The sequence below is a fragment of the Choloepus didactylus genome, chromosome 13 (genome assembly GCF_015220235.1).
Source record: "Choloepus didactylus isolate mChoDid1 chromosome 13, mChoDid1.pri, whole genome shotgun sequence".
In the NCBI taxonomy this organism is placed as follows: domain Eukaryota; kingdom Metazoa; phylum Chordata; class Mammalia; order Pilosa; family Megalonychidae; genus Choloepus; species Choloepus didactylus.
The window spans coordinates 48,322,895-48,344,423 of NC_051319.1; the positions used below are offsets into that span (position 1 = coordinate 48,322,895).

At 34.3% G+C, this 21,529-nt stretch overlaps 1 protein-coding gene across 10 annotated transcripts in view; it reads left to right on the plus strand.

The window, feature by feature from the left end:
- The window catches only part of FER (FER tyrosine kinase), a 615,744-nt gene that overhangs the window by 340,105 nt on the left and 254,110 nt on the right, over positions 1–21,529 (plus strand). For all 10 annotated transcript variants that reach the window (XR_005211344.1, XM_037800959.1, XM_037800960.1 and 7 more), the window contains one exon: positions 780–902. Coding sequence is in view for 9 of the 10 variants with exons in the window: in XM_037800959.1 (XP_037656887.1) it covers positions 780–902 (123 nt within the window). In the remaining variant the exon portion in view is untranslated. The remainder of the gene's footprint in view (positions 1–779; positions 903–21,529) is intronic.

Consider the following 21,529-nt stretch of genomic DNA (forward strand, 5'->3'; position numbering starts at 1 on the left):
ATTTAGGCAGTTTTGAAAGTTCTTATTTCTTAGCATAGTTTTCTTAAAAAGGAGTATACCCTGTCTGTTGTATTTCTTACACAGAATGCTTTGTGGGCAATCAGAGGACAGCTTTTATTACATTGTACTGATGTGCTTCTTGGATTGAAAAGTTATGGCTAATGGGGTATTTTTTCTTTGCTAAATTTATGGCTGTCATATCATCCATATGATAGCCTACTTGCATGATTATGTGAGATACAAAGATAGAGAAAAGAAGTCTTGCAGAGTTTGGGAAAGTACTGCTTACCTGATGATATGAAATAAAAAGAGTGCTTAGATTTGAGCATGTACATTATCTGCAGTGTTGTCACTTGTGCATTTTATTTCCTTACCAAAGGTATGTGAATACCTGAGTGTTTTTGATGAATGAATATTACATGAATAACCTCAGTATATAAAAACCAATTAATGCTACATTGATAATTAGGAAATAAAATTATCACCAGAGGTATTATTAAAATATTTATTGTTATATGGTATGTACTTTCTCAGACTTTTGGTATTTTTTTTGATCCTGAAAGTTTTATCAAATGGCTTATTTATGTGTATATATTTAAGAAGACTTCTTGTTCCTTAGTTCAGATATACCTGTGCCTTGGTTCCTTTGATTATTTTTTCAGCAAAATGCATTTCAGATCTGTTTGTTAGATTTTTTTAAATGGAAATTAATTCATTGATGAATGTAGTCTTTCTGATGTAGTCTTCACATTTATTCAACTTGATTGTTCTCTCTCCAGAATCTCTATCGGTTTGAAGGCACTGGATTTTCAAACATTCCTCAACTTATAGATCATCACTATACAACCAAACAGGTTATCACTAAGAAGTCAGGTGTCGTTCTGCTGAATCCTATTGCTAAGGTAGGTTTATATTGTATTTTTTTTAAAAGGGCTTGATGACTTAACATTTCCCGTAGTAAATAAGGTTCTTAGATTTTTTGCCAGATATTCAGAAATAAAAAGGTTTTGTGATTAGCAGTACCAGTACAGTTGAAACATAGACTTCCCTTGATTTTATTGAGATGGGTCACCTTTTTATTAAGTATTTGCTAGGATCCAGATAGCCTGTTCTATTTTTTTTCTTTCCTTCAGATCTTTTCTTGAAAGACTTGAGGCTTTTCTTCAATAAGTTCCAGACTTTATGAAAAGCTCCGTTTCCAAAAAGTTCCAGGACTTAGAAGTCAAAGAAAATGTCCAGCGATTTGAGTAAATTGGAATTTTAATTTTGTATGTTAGGTTTACAATCTATTATAAGACATGGTAACTTTTTAAAACTACACTATTCTTATCAAGGGCAGTAAATCATAACTTCCCTGTGTAGAGTCAGGTAGCCATATGAGAGATTGTTTTACATCATTTTTATCCTTTAGGTCTATCATTGAAAACATTGCTTTCAAGTGTTTTAAGAGATTTGTAAGGTACGGAATGGTATGAGGAAGTTTGTGTAAAACCTGTAGGGCTTGGAACAAAGTGGAACAATGGAACTGGCTTAGCCTGTGAGCATTTTCAGTGTTTTACTGGTGTTAGGAATAAGGTACTGGTTTGAAAGGTACGGAATGGTATGAGGAAGTTTGTGTAAAACCTGTAGGGCTTGGAACAAAGTGGAACAATGGAACTGGCTTAGCCTGTGAGCATTTTCAGTGTTTTACTGGTGTTAGGAATAAGGTACTGGTTTGACATCTGGAAGAGTCCTTTTCCTTGGGGGATTGTTCTAGTTTGCTAATGCTGCAGAATGCAAAACACCAGAGATGGATAGGCTTTTATAAAATGGGGGTTTATTTCACTACACAGTTAAAGTCTTAAGGCCACAAAACGTCCAAGGTAAAACATCAGTAATCGGGTACCTTCACTGGAGATGGCCAATGGCGTCCGGAAAACCTTTGTTAGTTGGGAAGGCACATGGCTGGCGTCTGCTCCAAAGTTCTGGTTTCAAAATGGCTTTCTCCCGGGATGTTCCTCTCTAGCAAGCTTGCTCCTCTTAAAAACGTCACTCATAGCTGCACTCCGTTCTGTCTCTTTGAGTCAGCATGTTTTATATGGCTCAACTGATCAAGGCCCACCCTGAATGGGTGGGGTCATGCCTCCATGGGAGTATCCCACCAAAGTCACCACCCACAGCTGGGTGGGGCACATTCCAAGCAAATCTAACCAGCACCAAAACGTCTGTCCCACAAGACCACAAAGATAATGGCATTTGGGGGACACAGTACATTCAAACTGGCACAGGGATATTTAATTTGAAGGACAGTAGAGGAACAGGAAAGCCAAAAAATTCGGTAGGTTAATATTTAATGGTTTAATTTTTATTTTTCTATGGATTACTCTTAATTTGATGCAAGCTCTATTCCACAGAATGCTGTTGTATAATCCAGATTCAGCTAATTGGAAATTAAAAGCAACCATTATGATTTCCTTTGTTAGTCTAGAAAATAATGCCTATTTGTACTTTTAATGTATCACTAAGTCTTAAGGATGGAAGGGCTTCTCACAGCAAATTTGACTGTGAGTTGTTAAACATTCCAATTCTGTGGCTAAGGAATTGACCTTCTTGCACAATATTCTAAAATTATGAGATTGGCCCATTCTTTATTAATATATTTTTATTATTTTTTTCTATTTTAATTACTGAAGACCCCATAAAAATTTGCCTGTAGTTTATAATAGGCTAACATTTTTCTTTAGCAAAAAACAACAACAAAAAAATCCACCAATGTTCCTGCCAATGCTATTGTTTTGCAGAATTGTAAGGTTGTTTTTCTGTAGTCAAATGACCTATTCTCATGGCTTCATTCGCTATGTATACATCAGGGATTTGCAAATTTATATTTCTAACTCAGATTTATATATTTCTAAAAAAGCTCAGATTGCCTACTGCCTACTTTTCATATCAAACTGATTTTATCACCTTTAATTCCAAAAGTAGTTTTTCTTTTTTTAATAAATAGTACCACCAAACACCCAGCTGCTTAAACCATAAACCTGGGGGTCTTTGTCATCTCCTTCTTCTCCACTGCTCTACCCTCCTGTACTTCAAGTGACAGGAGTTTTATATAATTAATTACTTGCACATGTGAAAGTATGAACCTCAATTCTAATTTGTTCTGGTATAAAATAATATTCAGTGCAATGATGATAGTTTTTACCTATAGTAGGTTAACAGGTTATACCACTGAGTTTTCAGAGATATTGATGCCCCATTTCACAAGCTGAACAAATATTTGCAATGTCTACAGTCTTACATCTCAATTGAGAGACCAGAGCCATTAAAATGGTGCATAAAATATAGATCTGGGCTTGAACAGGAATATATAATCTCAAATAAGGCTTTAGCTCACACTATAAGAATTTTTTCAGGAAGTGAGCCTAGGTAGATGGAGTGGATTTTCTGGACTGTTAAATGGTTAATTATTATCTCCTTCCCCAACCTCCAACACTGACTGTGGTGCTGAATATCTCTCATTTTATAACACTACCTACAAAAATAACTGTAAACTGAAAGCTGTATAATATTAGAGGTTCTATATAAAATTTTTTGAGGTAGAAATTTAAAGCTTATCCAGCAGTATGTTAATCTGATCTAAAGTACAAGTATTTGAAATATGCAAATCATTGTCTCAGTTCAGTGAAAATATTTTTGTGCACTTTATTTAAAGAATTATGTTACTCTTTTAAAAGAAAAATCACAAAGCAGAAGTTGTTAAAGTTAAGTAATTTCCAATAATGAGTGGAGAACAAATTGATGTGGATTTTGTCATACTGGTGTTATTTGTCGTGTATCTTGCATTGAAAAGTTGTTGTGCTCTTACACCTGGAATCTATTTCTTGATTTAATTTGTGTAAGCAGTTGATGTCTTTGACCATAAAATGTACTTTAAAATGTCTAATTTCCATCTTGCCAGACTACATTTTTAGTCTACGTAAAGATTGCTTTTTTGGTCTCAATGTAATTTCTGTTTATAGCAGTTTTCTTCTCTCTTCCCATTTATTTATGCTCTTATTCATGAAAATATAATTTTATCATCATATTGCCTAACTGGGGGATAGTGTGGCCAAAGAAATTTCTTTCTTTCTTTGTATCTTTGTCGGTATTTGTTCAGAAGAACAGGAAGCTAGACAATCAGAATTAGAGAAATTATTCAACTTTCTCATGATTATAAAGCTGGTAGGTGCCCAAGTCATCCATCTCTCACCTTTCACTGGCTAATTTCTTTTATACTGCTTCCCAAAGCCTGCATAAATATATAGAAGGTAAACAGTATTGTTGTAAATAGAGGTCATTGGTCACCCAATATCATCATCATTGTCCTTGTATATTATCCAACGTATTGGACGTGCATGTGGCCTGTTCTTTACTTTCTTCAGTTTTCTGCTCAAATGTCACTCTTTAAAGAAGACTTTTCTGGCTACCATGTGTGAAAGAGCACCTTATCCCCATTTCCCCGTGTTCCCCTTCTTAATTTCTTTTTGTTACAGTTATATTTACCTGGAATTCTATTATGTAATTTTTTTAAAACTGACTATTCTTTTCCAAGTGAAATGTAAGTTCCATTTGAATTTTGTATTTAACAGTTAGTACAGCTGTATTCCAAGTGCCTAGAACAATGCTGGTCAGAGTAGGTATTCAGTAAGTATTTGTTGAAGGATTGAATTTATTAGTCAATTGCTAGGAGCCAGTTATTTGCTGAGGTTTTTTTTTTTTTTTTTTTTTTTTTAGTATCTGTATTGTGTCATGTAACCCTCACTTATTCCTAGGAGGAAAGTATTATTATAAATGAGGAGCTGAGGCTTAAAATGGTAAATGACTTGCCCAAGACAGCACAACTGATAAGAGGGAGAGCTAGGATTTGAGCCTATGTTCTTAACTACTATCTGTTTGTTTAGATGATACAGTCTAGATTAAACTGTTTTGGGTGAGTTAAAACATAGGTAAAAAGGACATCTAGTTCAACTTTACATTTAAATGGTGCTCTGGAAGTTTATTTGCCTTATTGTATTTAGTGTTTCTTCAGATTTAGCTATTTGAAGAAAGAAATCTGTTTCTGAATGGAAATTAAAGCAAATAAAAGTTCGTGATTAATGAGTTAGGCAGAGAACCCTCTTCTCGACCTTAAACAAATCACTTGCTTGCCAGCCTACCTCCAATTTCCAGTAACACATTCATCATTTCTTTCTAAGGCCTCACCAGAATTGCCTTTAGCATCTACATTTCTACCAACAATCATTTCAAAGCATTCTAGGCTTTTTCTATCAAGTGCCTCAAAATTCTTATAGCCTCTATCCATTACCCAATTCTAAGGCCACTTCCACACTTGTAATAATTGTATTTGTTTTAGCAGCACCATGCTTCTTTTTTTAAAACTTCAGTTTTATTAAGATATATTCACATACCATAGTCGTCCATGGTGCACAATCAGCTGTTCACAGTACCATCTTACAGTTGTGCATTCATCACCCCAATTTTTCAACATTTTTCTTACTTCAAAAAGAATGAAAATCAGAATAAAAATAAAAGTAAAAAAGAGCACTCAAAGCATTCTACCACCACCCCCCATCCCACTCCATTTTTCGTTTAGTTTTTGTCCCCGTTTTTCTACTCATCTGTCCATACACTGGATAAAGGGAGAGGGAGCCTCAAGGTTTTCACAATTACCCAGTCACGCCATGTAAGCTACACAGTTATGCAGTCACCTTCAAGAACGAAGGCTACTGGGTTGCAGTTCGACTGTTTCAGGAATTTCCTTCTAGCTATTCTAGTACACTAAAAACTAAAAAGGGATATCTCTATAGCATATAAGAATCTGCTGCAGAGTGACCTCTTGACTCCATTTGAAATCTCTCAGCCACTGAAACTTTATTTTGTTTCATTTTGCTTTCCCCTTTTGGATAAGAAGATTTTCTCCCTCCCATGATGCCAGGTCCAGGCTCATCCCCAGGACTCATGTCCTGTATTGCCAGGGAGATTTATACCCCGGGAAGTCATGTCCCACATACTGGGAGGGCAGTGAGTTCACCTGCCAAGTGGGCTTAGAGAAAGAGAGGGGCCACATCTGAGCAACAAAGAGGTGCTCTTGGGGGTGACTCTTAGGCACAATTATAAGTAGGCTTAGCCTTTCCTTTGCAGTAATAAGCTTCATAAGGGCAAGCACCAAATCGAGGGCTCAGCCTACTAAATTGTTAGTCCTCAATGTTTGTGAGAATATCAGTTATAGCCCAGGTAGGGAAGTCCAACATTTCCACATTTTCCCCAGTTCCTCAGGGGGACCCTGCAAATATATTTTTATTCTCTATGCAAATTACTTTGGGATGTATTGGGATTTCACACTAATCTGCATAAACCTACTAGATCTCACTTCCTGTTCAGAGTTCCATGTAATTTTGATGTTTGAATAAACTGACTGTACAAGTTAAATTATTTAGTGTGCTGCAGAAAGTGAAGATCCTGCACCATATAAACATCTCTTCCCTTGGTCTTGCACAGGAGTTGAAGTTTTAAAACATAGTATCGTCCTTTATCCTTTAACCTGATTTGCCCTGGTCCTAACCAAATCTGCTTCTTTGATATCTCTAATTGAAGTCTGAACTTTTTTTCAGCTTTTTGAACATTCAGCACCACATTTCTTAGTACAAAAATCTGTCTTAGTTTCCAGTGCTGCTGTAACAAAGTTCCACATACTTGGTGGCTTAAGACAACAGAAATTTATTGTCTCATGGTTTGTGGTGGACAGAAGTCCAAATTCAAGGTGTCAGGAGGGCCACACTTCCTCTGAAGTCTGTGGTGTTCTGAGTGGTAGCTTCACAGCAATCCTTGGCATAACTTAATTTCTGCCTCTGTCCCAAGCTGTCTTCTCTCTGTCTGTGTCCAGTTCTCCCCTTATAAGGACATCAGTCATATTAGATTAAGGCCCACCCTAATCTGGTTTGGCCTTGTCTTAACTAATAGCATCTTCAAAGATCCCATTTAGAAATAGGACACATTCATAGGATACGGGGCTATGTATTTCTTGAGGAACACAATTCTGTCCATAACGATGGCTTTCTACCAGAAGTTGCTATAGAATGCCTGAATCCTAGAAGCAGAGTTGTGAGGAGACTAAATCTCTCCGTGGCTGAAACTGCTGACTTGTCATGAGGAGACAGGCTGGTGGCAACAGCATTCATGAGCAGATGCGTGAAAACAAAGAGCAGTTCCTAGAAAAGGAAAGCTATACTTTTAGTTAGGTGCTGTTTTCATTTTTTTAGTTTTAAGTGGCTTAAAGACAAAATTTATTCTACCTTAATGTGCATAATATAGCTTGACTCTTCTAATATTATTGTTCAATTATTTTCTTTTTATAGAGGCTAACATTTTTTGATAAAGTCTTTTTCAATTAAACATTTTATGGAACCCAAATGACTTCCTTTTACTTAAAAATGATCATTCATGTTCCATAATTAAGACCTATTGGATAATTATTAACATAATATTTAAAGTTAATAAAAGAATATTGGAAAATATACGTGATTCAGCATTTATTCACTTAGCAAATATTTGTTTAGTATTTACGATGTTCTCTACGATGTCAGTGTTCTCTACGATGTCAAAGCACAATAAATGCTATGAAAATGAAGTGCAAGGTAAGAGGATAATGAGGGACCAGCCCTGAGAATGTGGTCAGGAGTTAGGTGGTGTGTATATGTGTATGTTGGGGCGAGCTCCTGTTTTTAAACATTATGTTCAAAATTTCATGGTCAAAGAAGGTCTCCTAATGAATTTTGAGCAGAGATGTGAATCAAACCAAGGGTTGATCTGTATTGTTATGTGTAGGGGAAACAGTAAAAGTATTTAACAGTAAGCCTGGAGACTAACCTGTCAGAACAGATGCCAACTGTAAACAACTGGTGTGTGCTGACTGACTATTCTCCATGGGTATCTGGGCAAAAAGTGTTCCTTGCGGTGACTGAGGGACTGCAGAGGCTAATGCAGCATGAGCAGAGTGGTTGGGGAAGGATCGGGGAGAGTGATAGGAGATGAACATAGATTGGGATTAATTTAAGAACTAATACATATTATATTAAAAGGTCGGTTGTATGTTGTATCATTTAAGAAATTCACTTCATTTGACTAGAAGCTCAGCATAAAATTTTGCAAATTTTCATAGTTAGTTTCTTAAAAATAAGAGATTTTTGTTTATAGTGGGAATATTTTTATTGTGATATGGCCATCTGAATAAATTATTTAAAAACCCATGTTTTTAATTTCTAAGAACTTTGTTTTTCAGTAGTACTTTAGAGGTATCTAGCTAGGTGTGCTTTTGCTATTAATCATGCTGTCATTTGTATATTTGTACGGGATTTTTAAAAAGTGCTGTGTGTTTAAAATTTGAAGAGAGATAAAGAGTGATCTTTTTTTTTTTTTTTTAGCTCTTTAACATGAGATAATTAAATATCATGTCAAATTAGATTTCTAGTTGTGGAAACCCACAGTTTGGAGAAAAGAGTTCTGAACTAGAATATCCACTGTTAAGACTTCTATTTAATTGGCTCTTTCAAATCAATTAATTAGGTCTATTGAGAGTGAAAGAGCACAGAAAATTACAAAATTCTTTCCTGGAAATTCATCAGGGTTTATAACTCTCCATGTGGGCCTGGGATTTTAGCAAATAGAACCTTTTCCATTTTGAGCCACGTGATCTTGGGCATGTCAGCCTTCTAAAGTCATCTGTAGCCTACAGTAACCCCACATGATTTTTGTAAAGATCATAAGAGAAAATATGTATGAATGCATGTTGAAAACTGTAAAATAGCATATACTTTTAAAGTTTAAAAGCATTTTTCAGAACACAGAAAAATCAGAACAGAAAGCAAATTTGAAATCGTTTTTTAAAATGTGAAAGAAGAAAAATCATTTATTTACTGTCTACATATATTGTCTAATTAAATATTTACAGCAATTGAGTTGAGTATTCATTAAGCAGAAATGGATTATAGAATGGATGGGGGAGATGAGAGGTGGGAGAAAGTGGGTGAGGAGAGTTGATAAGTAAAGAAACATGACAGAGAGAGAAGTGGGTATCTGCTCTGCTTCTATGCTGAATTCGTCTCTTCAGTCACATAACCCCTTTAATTTATAACTGCACCCTTCTCATCCCCACCACAATCCACACAAACTTCTGGGGTGGAAAACCCCTGATGGTGATGGGTTGTATCTACTTTCATTGTTAATAAAGAGTATTTGCCATACACATTCATGGAGTATTCCATAAAAATGTCCCCCTCTTCTGGGCTCACTCAGAATTTTCCTGTAGTTTTAGGACTCATTTTAGTCTTTTATTATTAGTAGTTTTGTATGTCTGACATCCCCATTAGATAATAAGCTTCTTGAGAGCAACATTGGACTTAGACATTGAGAACATTTTTCTTATTTTTACTCATTTTTGTTTCTCACAATGTTGAGCATATAACTGACATTCAGTAAATACTTCGTGTTATTTTTTGAGAAAATCTAGATATTTAATAAATATTTGATGTACCATTTGAAAAAAAGATAACCAAAATGTCTTAATATCCTATTTTCAGAGTAATGTAGAAAGTTTACCTTTTAACATTTCTGAAGTGAAGCATGGTTTAGATCTATGAATAAGATCCCTTTAGAAATATGTCAGTTTCTGTTCCATTTGTATAATAATTTTCCATATGTTCATTTACTTCTTTTATTGTTGTATATTAGGAGTTACTTTTTCATGTAGCTATGATGCTCGTAGAAAACTTTATAAATGTTTCTAAGGTAGGAAGCATTTTTGATCCAGTTTTGTTCAACTTATCTGTATTTTATCTGTATTTTATGTGAACTATATTTGATTAGTTCCATAAAATTCTTTTGATAACTTGACAAGATTTCTCTCTGATATTAACTTTAAAGTGATGAAGCAGTCTCTTGACATTTATATAATGTTGAATGTTCCTTATTTGCAAATTACTGTTCTGTATTAACCCATTCAAAAGTGAAAATGAAATACAAGAACAAATAAGATTTGTTTTCACTTTTTAAGAGGACCATTTATCCTTTTTTATCGTATTAACTATATTAGTGTCCACCTTCTGTTATGTTGTCCTTGAAGGGAACAATTTAATTGCACCACAAAAGACTGTTCCCACACTTAGTCTAAATGTGTATGCTAAGAATTTTAATGACATCAAAATAATAAGATTTAGATTAGAAAGACCTAGGGCATTAAAAAGATATCTTCAAGTGATTTTTGAAAATGGAAATCCTCATTCGTATGTATGTATAAGCTTTAGAGAAAAAGAACCATTTTTTGTGTTCTTCCTTCTGTGTTTATGTAATAATTGGTATGTATTAAAACTAGACTCCCCCCTTCCCCAAAAGGAGGTCTAATGACAGGAATACTTACAGAGTATAATCATGTGGACATCCTTGAACCCTGATTAGTGACAATTTAAATTAGGAATATATTGGGAAAATAGAATCAAGATGAACAAAGGTCATTTATAATTTTTGTGTGTGTCTTAGTAACAAAGGACCTTCACATTCAAACCATGGATCATACTGTTTCATCATCTTACCATTAGAGACATTTCCTGATGGTGGCCTCTGAGATGTATTATTTTCCCAGTACTTTCTAGTAATGCCATGCTCTCTTTAAAAAAATTAATCTATACTGTTTTTTGCATTTTGTTTTTGCCCTGGGAATCACTTCAGTAAGGGATCATCAGAAACATCCCTTAATGTCCATACTGCTGGACTGTGAGCTATCTGAGTCTTCCCTAGAAATAGCTTTTAAAAGACTCCTCTACTATTGCAGTCTTGAATGCAGGGTTTCTGGAAAGTTATCACTGTTCATAATAGGTCAAAATTTTCCCCTTAGGAATCCTCAGGTCCTAAGCATGTCTCTGACTGTCTCTTCACAACAAATACATAGTGGGTGCCTGTTACATAACAGAAACTATATGAATGTACTCAAGATACGTTGATGACCATGTCATTCTTTGTCCCAGATGAAATTAGAGTCTGATTGGGAAGACAGACAAGTAAATAAGAATTAGAATTGAGATGATAAGCCCTGTACTAGAGGAATTTTTTGGTCTTTTGGAGGATATTAGAAAGACTTGTTACCTTAACAGTTCAGGGAAGGCTTCCAAGACTTGGTAAATGATGGGGGTGAGAGAGAGGTTTTAAGGGTTACTGTCAGGTTTATAATTTAAGCACCTAGATGGAGGATGATGTTATAGACTGAGATCTGGTAGGAAACAGGAGGAGGAGGAGGAAACTTTGAAATTCTTGAGTTTGAAGGTATGTGACATTTCCAAGTAGATGTCAACTTGGTTGGAAAGTGTAATATTCATGCACTTTGGAAAGTGTATTATTCCTTAAGTTCCAGGAACTTAAAAAATAAAGATATCTGGATAATAGGTCATTTTTTTTCATAACAGCACAAAATTCCTTACTATCCACTACATTCCTGTTATAGAAGTATGTTTGACCCAGATATATTAAACAGATACACTGGCAATCTGGGACAAAAGACAAGGGAGACAGTATATCATTGTGTGGGTTATAGATTGAACTAATTAGTTGAAAACCGCATATATAATTTGTAAAAAGTGAAAAAGAATGACTCTTGCTGGGTTGGATTTATTAGAGAAGGTTTCTCAGAAAGGATTTGGATCATTGTTTGAAGTAAATGCATGGGATAGAATAATAACTTACGATTGTGTGAAAGGCACTAAAAAAGAGTTAAAGTTATTTTTAAGTTGTTTACTTCCATTGTTTAATCATTGTAGTATTAAGCATAGAAAAAGTCAGCGATATAATGTTTATTGGCTGATTAATTTATATAAATATCACTTCATTCCAACAAAGGATTTAGAGTTCCTTGCCAAAGATATGTTTATAACAAAACAGGCTAAAAATGAGGGAATGATGAAACTGGAATAAAGAGAAAAAAAGCATAGCTACACATTTAAATAGGGTAAAATTACTATATTGAAATGTTTACCAGAAGATCCTCTAACATGGATATAGGCCACAAATTCAGTTCTGAGTAACTAAACAACAAAAGTAAAATAAATATATAAGGGTTGCTGCTCAGTGGAACATCCATTTATAGTTCTGAGATCTGAGAGAAGGCTTCTAGAAAGTCTTTATTGAGGAGACCAGGTTTTTATTTAATAAACAATGTGTGTACTATAGGCCAGCCATTGTTCAAGTGCTTTTCTCATTTGAGTCTCATAAAAACCCACAAGGTGTGTACTGTTATTTTCCCAATTTTACAGATGAGGAAACTGAGGCACAAAGAAATTAAATAACTTGCTTGAGACCACATAGCTAATAAGTGGCAGAGCTGGGATTCCAGCTCAGTTTGCCTTCAGAGTCCTTGCTCTTAAACACTACACTATGCTCTCTCTCCAAGTGGTTTAGAAGACAGTGTCTATAATTCCATCTTTGTGGTAAGTGTACTGAGTTTTCTGTGCTGCTTTTCATTACAGCCATCAATGATGCTAATTAAGGACCATGGAAATTGACATAATTTAGAGAATATAAGTACTTCCCGCATTTAGTTAGAGATCTCTCTATGGCTTGCCTCTTAGATGGTGGTTCTGAAAATGCTGTCCCTGAACCAGTGGCATCAAGATCACCTGGGAGCTTGTTAGGTGCAAATTTTATGGCCCCATCCACTGCAGAAACAGAAACAGGGAGTGGGACCCAGCTCTGTGTGTTTTAACAAGACTTCCAGGTGATCTGATGCTCCCTAAAGTTTGAGAGCCACTTATCTAGACTAATCTAGATGCAAAGAGAAGAGCCATCCCAAACGTATAAAAATTCTTCATTATCTTATCTCATCATTTAGGAAGGGAGAATAAAATAGGAATTTGGAGTAAACATAGATATATTCTACCCTTGGAAATAAGAGAGAAATCACATTTATCAGAGTATAGATTGGTAATTATTTGAGGTATAAAGAATGACCTCTTTAAACATTAGTCGTCTTAGAGTATTCTAATGATCAAGAATCACTGAAGCAGAAATGCCTGTTTTATGGCTTTTTGAGAAGTTGATGTTTCAAAATTGATTTTCACAGTCTCATCAGAATTCAAAAGAAACATATCTAAAATGATATTCTACATGAACTCAATTTTTTAGCATTCCTCTTATGTGCTGTGTATAATTATAATCATTCTGAGGTTATTTTAAAACAGAAAATAATGAAATTCATCTATTTAATTATAAATTTTATGCCTGTGTTTGGTCTCTCATATTTTAGATTGATCAGGAGAGACAAACTGAGAATATTATTACACAGAGGAACATCCTGATCGCAAGGCAATATCAGATCCCCTTCTTCCAAACTGTAACTTTCCTTCACAACATTTGTCATTGTTTGTAATTATACATTTACTAGTGTGAGCCCATATAAACTTTATTTTTCTCATCCATAAAATGATCATAATCATGCCTTATTGGTTCTATAATCTCAAATGAGATAATGAATGCACGGAACGTATGTTAGTTGTTTCTGTAGTTATTTGATTAATCCCTGTATTTTCCACTGCATAGTAAGCCCCATGAGGTCAGGGATGGTTCCTGTTTTGTGCTGTTGTGTTTCCTCACATTTAATAAGTGCCCAATAAATATCTGTCGAATGTATAAATTGATGAATTGAATGATTCTCCTCTTGATAAGATGTTGTGGCAATGTGAAAGTATGTACTGGGCCCAGGAACAATTCTAGAGATAATTGAGCATCACATTTAGTATTTCTGGAGAAGGAGTTACTAGCAAGAATTTGCAAGATTGAAAGCATCTTTGATGAAGATTATACTTAGTCATGGCATAATACTTTCTCTCAGTCTTACCTCCTTCCTACTTCTTTGAAACCCCTATTCTCTTACTTTACTGTCTGCTTCCTCAAAATGTCTTGGTCTGCCTTTCGTTTATATCCTAATTGGTCTCTGGAACATTGGGTATCTGTGTGACACCTGAAACTCAGAGCTAGAGCATGGCAGATATGAATGTCAGTATTAATGCATACAGCAACTGTTAAAAAAAAAAAAAAAAAAAAGCTGAAAAAGAGCCCAGACTTCAATTAGAGATCTGAACGAAGCAGATCTGGTTAAGACTAGGGCCAGTCAGGCCAAAGGGTAAAGGTTGAAACTGACTGTGTGTTAAAACTTCAACTTCCACGTGAGACCAAGGGAAGAAGTGTTCATTTGGTGCACGATCTGTATTTTCTAAACATAACTTCTACAGTCAGTTTGCTTAAACACCACAATTACATGGAACTTTGAATAGGAAATGAGATGTGGTAGGTTAGTATAGGTTAGAGTGAAATAGTGACACATCCCAAAGTAATTTGGGTGGAGAATAAAATTATATATGCGGGGCCCCTGAGGAGCTGGGGGAAAATGCAGAAGTGTTAGACTTCCTTACCTGGATTGTTGCTGATGTCCTCACAAACATTAAGGACTGGCAGTTTGATGTGCCGAGCGCTCTATCATGGCACTTGCCCTTATGAAGCTCGTTACTGCAAAGGTGAGGCTAAACCTGCATATAATTGTGCCTATGAGTCTCCCCCTGAGTACCTCTTTGTTGCTCGCATGTGGCCCTCTCTCTAGCTAAGCAACCTCGGCAGGTGGGCTCACTGCCCTCCCACCTACATGGACCTGCCTCCCAGGGGTGTAAGTCTCCTTGGCAATGCAGGATATAACTCCCAGGGATGACTCTGGACCCGGCATCGTGGGATTGAGAACATCTTCTTGACCAAAAGGGGGATGCGAAATGAAACGAAATAAAGTTTCAGTGGCTGAGAGATTTCACATGGAGTCAAGAGGTCACTCTGATGGACATTCTTATACACTATGTAGATAACACATTTTAGGTTTTATTGTATTGGAATAGCTAGAAGTAAATACCTGAAACTATCAAACTCCAAACCAGTAGCCTTGACTCTTGAAGGTGATTGTATAACAATGTAGCTTACAATGGGTGACAGTGTGATTGTGAAAACCTTGTGGATCGCACTCCCTTTATCCAGTGTATGGATGGATGAGTAGAAAAATGGGAACCAAAAAACTAAATGAAAAACAGGGTGGGATGGGGGGATGATTTGGGTGTTCTTTTTTACTTTTATTTTTTATTCTCCTGATTGTTTCTGGTTGTTAAGGAAAATGTTCAAAAATAGATTGGGGTGCTGAATGCACAACTATGTGATGATACTGTGAACAGTTGATTGTACACCATGGATGATTGTATGGTATGTGAATATATTTCAATAAAACTGATTTTAATTTAAAAAATGTCTTGGTCTAAAGCAAGTTGAAATCTAATTATGTTTTAACATCAAGTTGACTTTTGGCAGAAGTTTGGAAAGCTGATTCATAGTAGTCTTGTAGGTTTGAAATATATGCAAATTAGTAAATTAACTTTTGTCTTCTATGACAGTGAAGTTTTTGACATGACACTCATTCTTAGCAATTTCATCAACATATGGAGGAGATGAATTGCATTTCTAAATTATATGGAACTCCTAAGATGAAGGTGAAAGCAACACTGGAGTTACTCATCTGGAGTCTGTCAGTAAAATTTAGCTTTAGGCACTTTAGGATTTCAATAGTTATATATTGGAATCAGCAGAATTCAGTGTTACAGAGGAGCAGAAAGCAAACGTGATTTTAAAAGTGCCTATTTTCAAGACCTTCTAGGTCAGCAAAAGGTATATTGCCCAGTTTTTTCTTCCAAAAGAAGGTACTTTAGGCAAACTAACACACATTTTCACTTCCCTCATACATTCTCTCCCCCCGCTATATACTTGCTCTCCTTCTCCTTCCCTCCCCTTCTTGTTCTCCCTCCCCCTTCTCTTTCTCTTTCTCTCTTTCTCTCTCCCTCTCTCTTTCCTCTTGTTTTTATTTCATGCAATCAGCAAATACTTATTGAGCACCTCCTATGTACCTGGTGCTAGGGATACATGAAAAACAAAATACTTATGGTACTTAACTTTCTTGTATTATATATAATATATATTATATATAGTAAATATGTATGTATATATATATATATATATATATACACACACACACACTCTAGTGACTATATCTTACATGAATTTTCAAAAAGCTGATCCTAGGGTAGCTCACTTAATAGTACTTTTATGTCTTCTTCTCTGCTTGCCTTACTAGCTGAATACCTTCCCAGAAGTGTAAGTGTAATACCCCTTAACTTTCTTGTTTCTTGAACTTCTCTTTATGAGAGTTACATTAGTGGAGGCACAGATCTAGAGGAAAATGGAAAATGAAATTGGTAACATGCTCAATGGATTTGCAAGAACTACTCTATTAGTTAAGTTAATAATTTAGAAGTTAGAAATATAATTTAAATTAATAAGGAAAATTTGGATAAAATGTCTGCCAAAACTAGGCAATTATATGCCTAAGTATCATTAGGTACTAAAACTGAAAAATATAAAAACTCAATGGAAAATTAATTAAGAATTTTTGAAAATATAGGAGAAAAATGACTGCAAGCTGAAATTGTTCTTAACCCAAGTCATGATGCTGGAGAATGAGTGAATGCCAGGCAAAAGTCATTTCTGTACATTCTACATAGGTATCATTGAGTATTTTGTTCATGCCTTTTCATTAATCTTAAAAACACACATGTTAAAATTACTATACCTCTGAAAATATGTGAGGAAAATATGGTAAAGGACATAGCAAAATCAATTGGGAAGGAAAGAATGAAAGAGGACCCCTGTCTCACACCCTATTCAAAAATTAACTTAAATTAGATCAAAGATCTAAATATAAGAATTCAATACCATAAATGCCTAGACGAAAATGTAAGAAAACATCATCAAGATCTAGTGATAGGCGGTAATTTCTTAGACTTTACACCCAAAGCATAAGCAATGAAAGAAAAAATAGGTAAATGGGAACTCCTCAAAATTGAATACTTCAGTGCTTCAAAGGACTTTGTCAAAAGGGTGAAAAGGCAACTGGCTCTATGGGGGAAAATAATTGCAAACCACATTACTGATTATGGTTTGATATCCAGTATATATAAAGAAATCCTATAACTCAACAATAGAAAGACAAATGACCCAATTAAAAAATGGTCAAAGGACATAAATAGACATTTCTCCAAAAAGGAAATAAAAATCGTTAAAAGACACATGAAAAGATGCACATCTTCACTAGCTATTAGGGAAATGTAAATCAAAACCACAATGAGATATTGTCTCACACCTACTGCAACGGCAGCTATTAAGCAAGCAACTGCAAGTGTTGAAGAGGATGTGGAGAAATTGGAACACCCATTCACTACTCGTGGCAATGTAAAATGGTACAGCCACTGTGGAGGAAGCTTTGGCAGTTCCTCCTGAAGCCTTTTGACCTGGCAATCCTGCTACTGGAGATATATCTGGAAGATCTGAAAGTAGGAATGCAAACACACATTAGCACACCGTATTCATAGCTGCGTCATTCACAATTGCCAAAAGGTGGAACCAACCCAAGTGTCCATCAACAGATGAATGGATAAACAAAATGTGGTATATACATATGATGGAATGTTATTCAACAGTAAGAAGGAATGAAGTCCTGAAGTTTGTGACAACGTGGATGAACCTTGAGTACATTATGCTAAGTGAAATAAGTCAGCCAAAATAGGACAAATATTTTATGATCTCACTGATATGAACTAATTATAATGTGTAAACCTATAGACATAAAATATAAAATATAAGTTACCAGGATAAAGAATGAGGCTAGTATGTGCAGATTGTTTAACTAGGGTGAACTTAAACGTTTGGAAATGGACAGAGGTGACAGTAGTATGTTATTGTAAGAATAATTAACTGTGCTGACTAGTGTGTGAATGTGGCGGAAAGGGGAAGTTTAGAGTCATGTATATCACCAGAAGGAAAGTTGGAGGTTAAAACATGAGAATGTGTAATATAGTGGATCTTGCAGTGACAATATCCATGGTTTTTAACTGTATAAATATAAAAAGTTCTTTCATGAACTAGAGCAGATGTATGACACTATTATAAGGAGTTAATAATACAGGGGTATATGGGAAGAATGTACTTATTGTAAAATATGGAGTATAGTTAACAGTAATATTTTAATTCTCTTTTGTCAACAGTAACAAATGTACCATACCAATACTATGTGCAGTCAATAATGTGAGCAGATAAGCAGTATGGGAGGATTAGGATTTTGTTTTTTATTTTTATTTCTTTTCTGGGGTAAAGAAAATGTTCTAAATTTGATCATAGGGCTGGATGTACAACTGTGGATGACACTGTGAAACAGTGATTATATACTTTGGATAGTTTCTATGCTATGTGAGTATATCTCAGTAAAATTGCATTAAAAATCAGTTGGGAAGGGAATTCTCTCTTAATAAGTGATGACGAGGTAAATTGGTAAGTAGTTTGCTTAAACAACAATTTGAACACCACTTTTCACATTGAATATTGTGTATTTAAATTTGATTATAATTACATATAAAAATAAAATCACAAAACAAGAAAATATAATTTAATATGTATAAACTTCTGGGACTGAATTTCAAAGGTTGAAAAGATACAGAAAAAAAGGATAATGTTAACAATTTTGAGTATCTAATGGTATACTAGTCTTAAATGTTTAAAGAAAAAGACAAAGACCAAAAGACAATCCACAGTAGTGCTTATCATAGAAAAAGATCATAGAAAAAGAGATGAAAAATACAAAAAAATCCAAGACTTAAATGGGCAAAGGACCATTTACAAGTGAAGGACTACAATTTTTTTAAATGTTTTCTTTGTTAGAGAAGTTGTGGATTCACAGAACAGTTATGCATAAAATACAGGATTCCCATATACCAGACAGGATTCCCATATACCAGCCTATTATTAACATTTAACACCTTGCATTGGTGTGGAACATTTGTTATAATTGATGATAGCACATTTTTGTAATTGAACCATTAATTAAAGTCCATGGTTTAACTTAGGGTTCACTGTTTGAGTAGTGTAGTTCCAGGGATTTTTTAAAAATTTTGTTCTGTTACCATATATATATTTATACCATCTAATATTTTCCCTTTTAATCGCATTCAGATACATATTTCAGTGCTGTTAATTGTATTCACAATGTTGTGCTACCATCACCACCATCTACTACCAAACACATTTCCATCATTCCAAATAGGAATCTTGTACATTTTAAGCCAATAACTGTAGATGGTGCCAGTTCAATACAATGTTATTTTCAAATAAGGGTATAATTGGTTTTTTGGGGGAAAATTTTGCAGAATTTTTTTTGTGAAATGACAGGATGACATCTGTCTTATCAGTAGATGGTAATATAAATCATCCTACTCTTTGACCTATTAATCTTACTACCACGAGTCAATCCTAAGGAAATAATCCTCAATTGGCAAAAAGCTGAATGCCAAAAGTTATACGTCATGCTGTTATTTATTATGGGGAAAAAACAGAACTAGTGGTTATAGAAGGAAAAGGTTGGATATAGCTGATCTGCAGTTCCTTGTGGATTTCTTAATATAGAGCTTCACCAGAATTCATTCTACAATGATATTTATGGTCAGTTGGTTTATATTAAAGATAAGTAAAAGAAAATAAGAAATACCAAATGCTAACCATATTTTATCTGAATACAGTGAAATATTGGCATTTATAAATTTCTTAAATCCTTGGACATTTAGCACTTTCTTTTCTTTCTGGCTATGAAATATTATCTGTCTTTCATTTCATAAAGAGATGAATTTAACCAAAGTTACACACATGTATTTTCTTTATTTAACCAGATTAGGATTTTTCCACTTTTGTTATCTCTTGTACATGATTATTTCTATCACATTGCATATTGATGATTAATATAAGAAGCCTTTGAAAAATATCCAAGAAAGAAATTATGCAAATATAGCTGTTATTTTAGTAGTATTTCCTTTATAAAAACCACATGAAGAGTAAGCATGAGAATACATCGTTATTAATATAAAGGAGTTTAATATTATATAGCTAGGCATTTAATACATTTATGATTTGAACAAGATCATTTGTACTCCATTCACCAATATTTGTTTTATTTTTAAGCATTTACATTGTCCTTGTAATCAGCCTAAGGTCAAGTAGCATCTCATAGTTTTTCTACCCCTTCTATTGTCTTGTACTTACTAGGAATTCAATAAATTTTTAAAGAATTGTTGAGATTATTTGGGCCATGCCACAGATACAGTTCATTTAAATTTTTTGTCCCAGATACACAAAAGTAAACAGATTTTTTTAACACTAACCTATATAAATTATAGCCAAAAAAGATCTTTTAAAATTTTAGATTGGGCATTGAAATAAAATATTGATGAAACTGAAAGCAAGCTAAATGTTTTTCCTTTAGAAACCAGTCAGCTCATGTACAGTAAGAATAAAAACCTATGATTTTTATTTTAACATGGTGGTTCTCATTTGCATTCTGCTTGTGTAGATAGGTATTGTAATCACACTATAAAAAGCATGGTTAATTAATGTTGTAAGTTTCAAAATACCAGAAAGAGGATTCTGTAAAATGTATTGTGAATGACTTATTGATTTATATATAACAATATTCCAGCTTAGAGAATTATGATGACATTTGTTATAGTATTTGTGTATACATTGTGTATATGTGATTTGCATCCCATCCTAACTGACTGCTTAATGCAGTTTAAAGAAACACTAATATAAAGGTATAGAGATTAGAAAAAAATTTAAAGGTGAACAGAGAATGATGGAAATGGATAAGAGAATAACAAAGTGTGATAATACACTATAAATGTTTTAAAGGTATTAATTGTGATTATATTCTTGGTAGTTGAGAGAGATGAAATGGGTATGGTCCTGAGAGAGACAAGGACAATATACATCTTTATAAGGCTGGAAATAAGAGGAAAAATGAACAGATAGTGAAAGAGAGAGCTGAGTCATCTTCATTAGTCCTTTTAAAATGAATCTTAAATAAAATCAAGCAAAACAGTGATTCCCTATCCAAGGATATTGGAGAAGTGGGGTGTTTATAGGCTAGCATCTATGATTTTTCACCCTGATATACTAAAATTGTCTCAGTATCCTGCATTTAGCATTAAAATATGTACATAACTTAGGTGCAATAAAATAAGGTTTTGCTGAGAATTAGAATGACTATATACAGTCATACATTATACCTTTGAGTTTGCCATGAACGTTTTATATTTATATACGCACACAGATATAACTGATACAATGCTTCTCTGATTTGTAATGAAACGTTAAGATAATTACTAGTAATACAGCATATTGAAGAAAAATTTCAATATTAAGGCTAAATACCAAGGTTGATAAAACATGCCTCTTATTTTTACATATATATGTATGTATATATGCTTACATTGCATACCCATGTATACATATATGTACACATGCATACATGACACATAACAGCTTTAGTGATAAGCTAGAAAAAACCTGTATT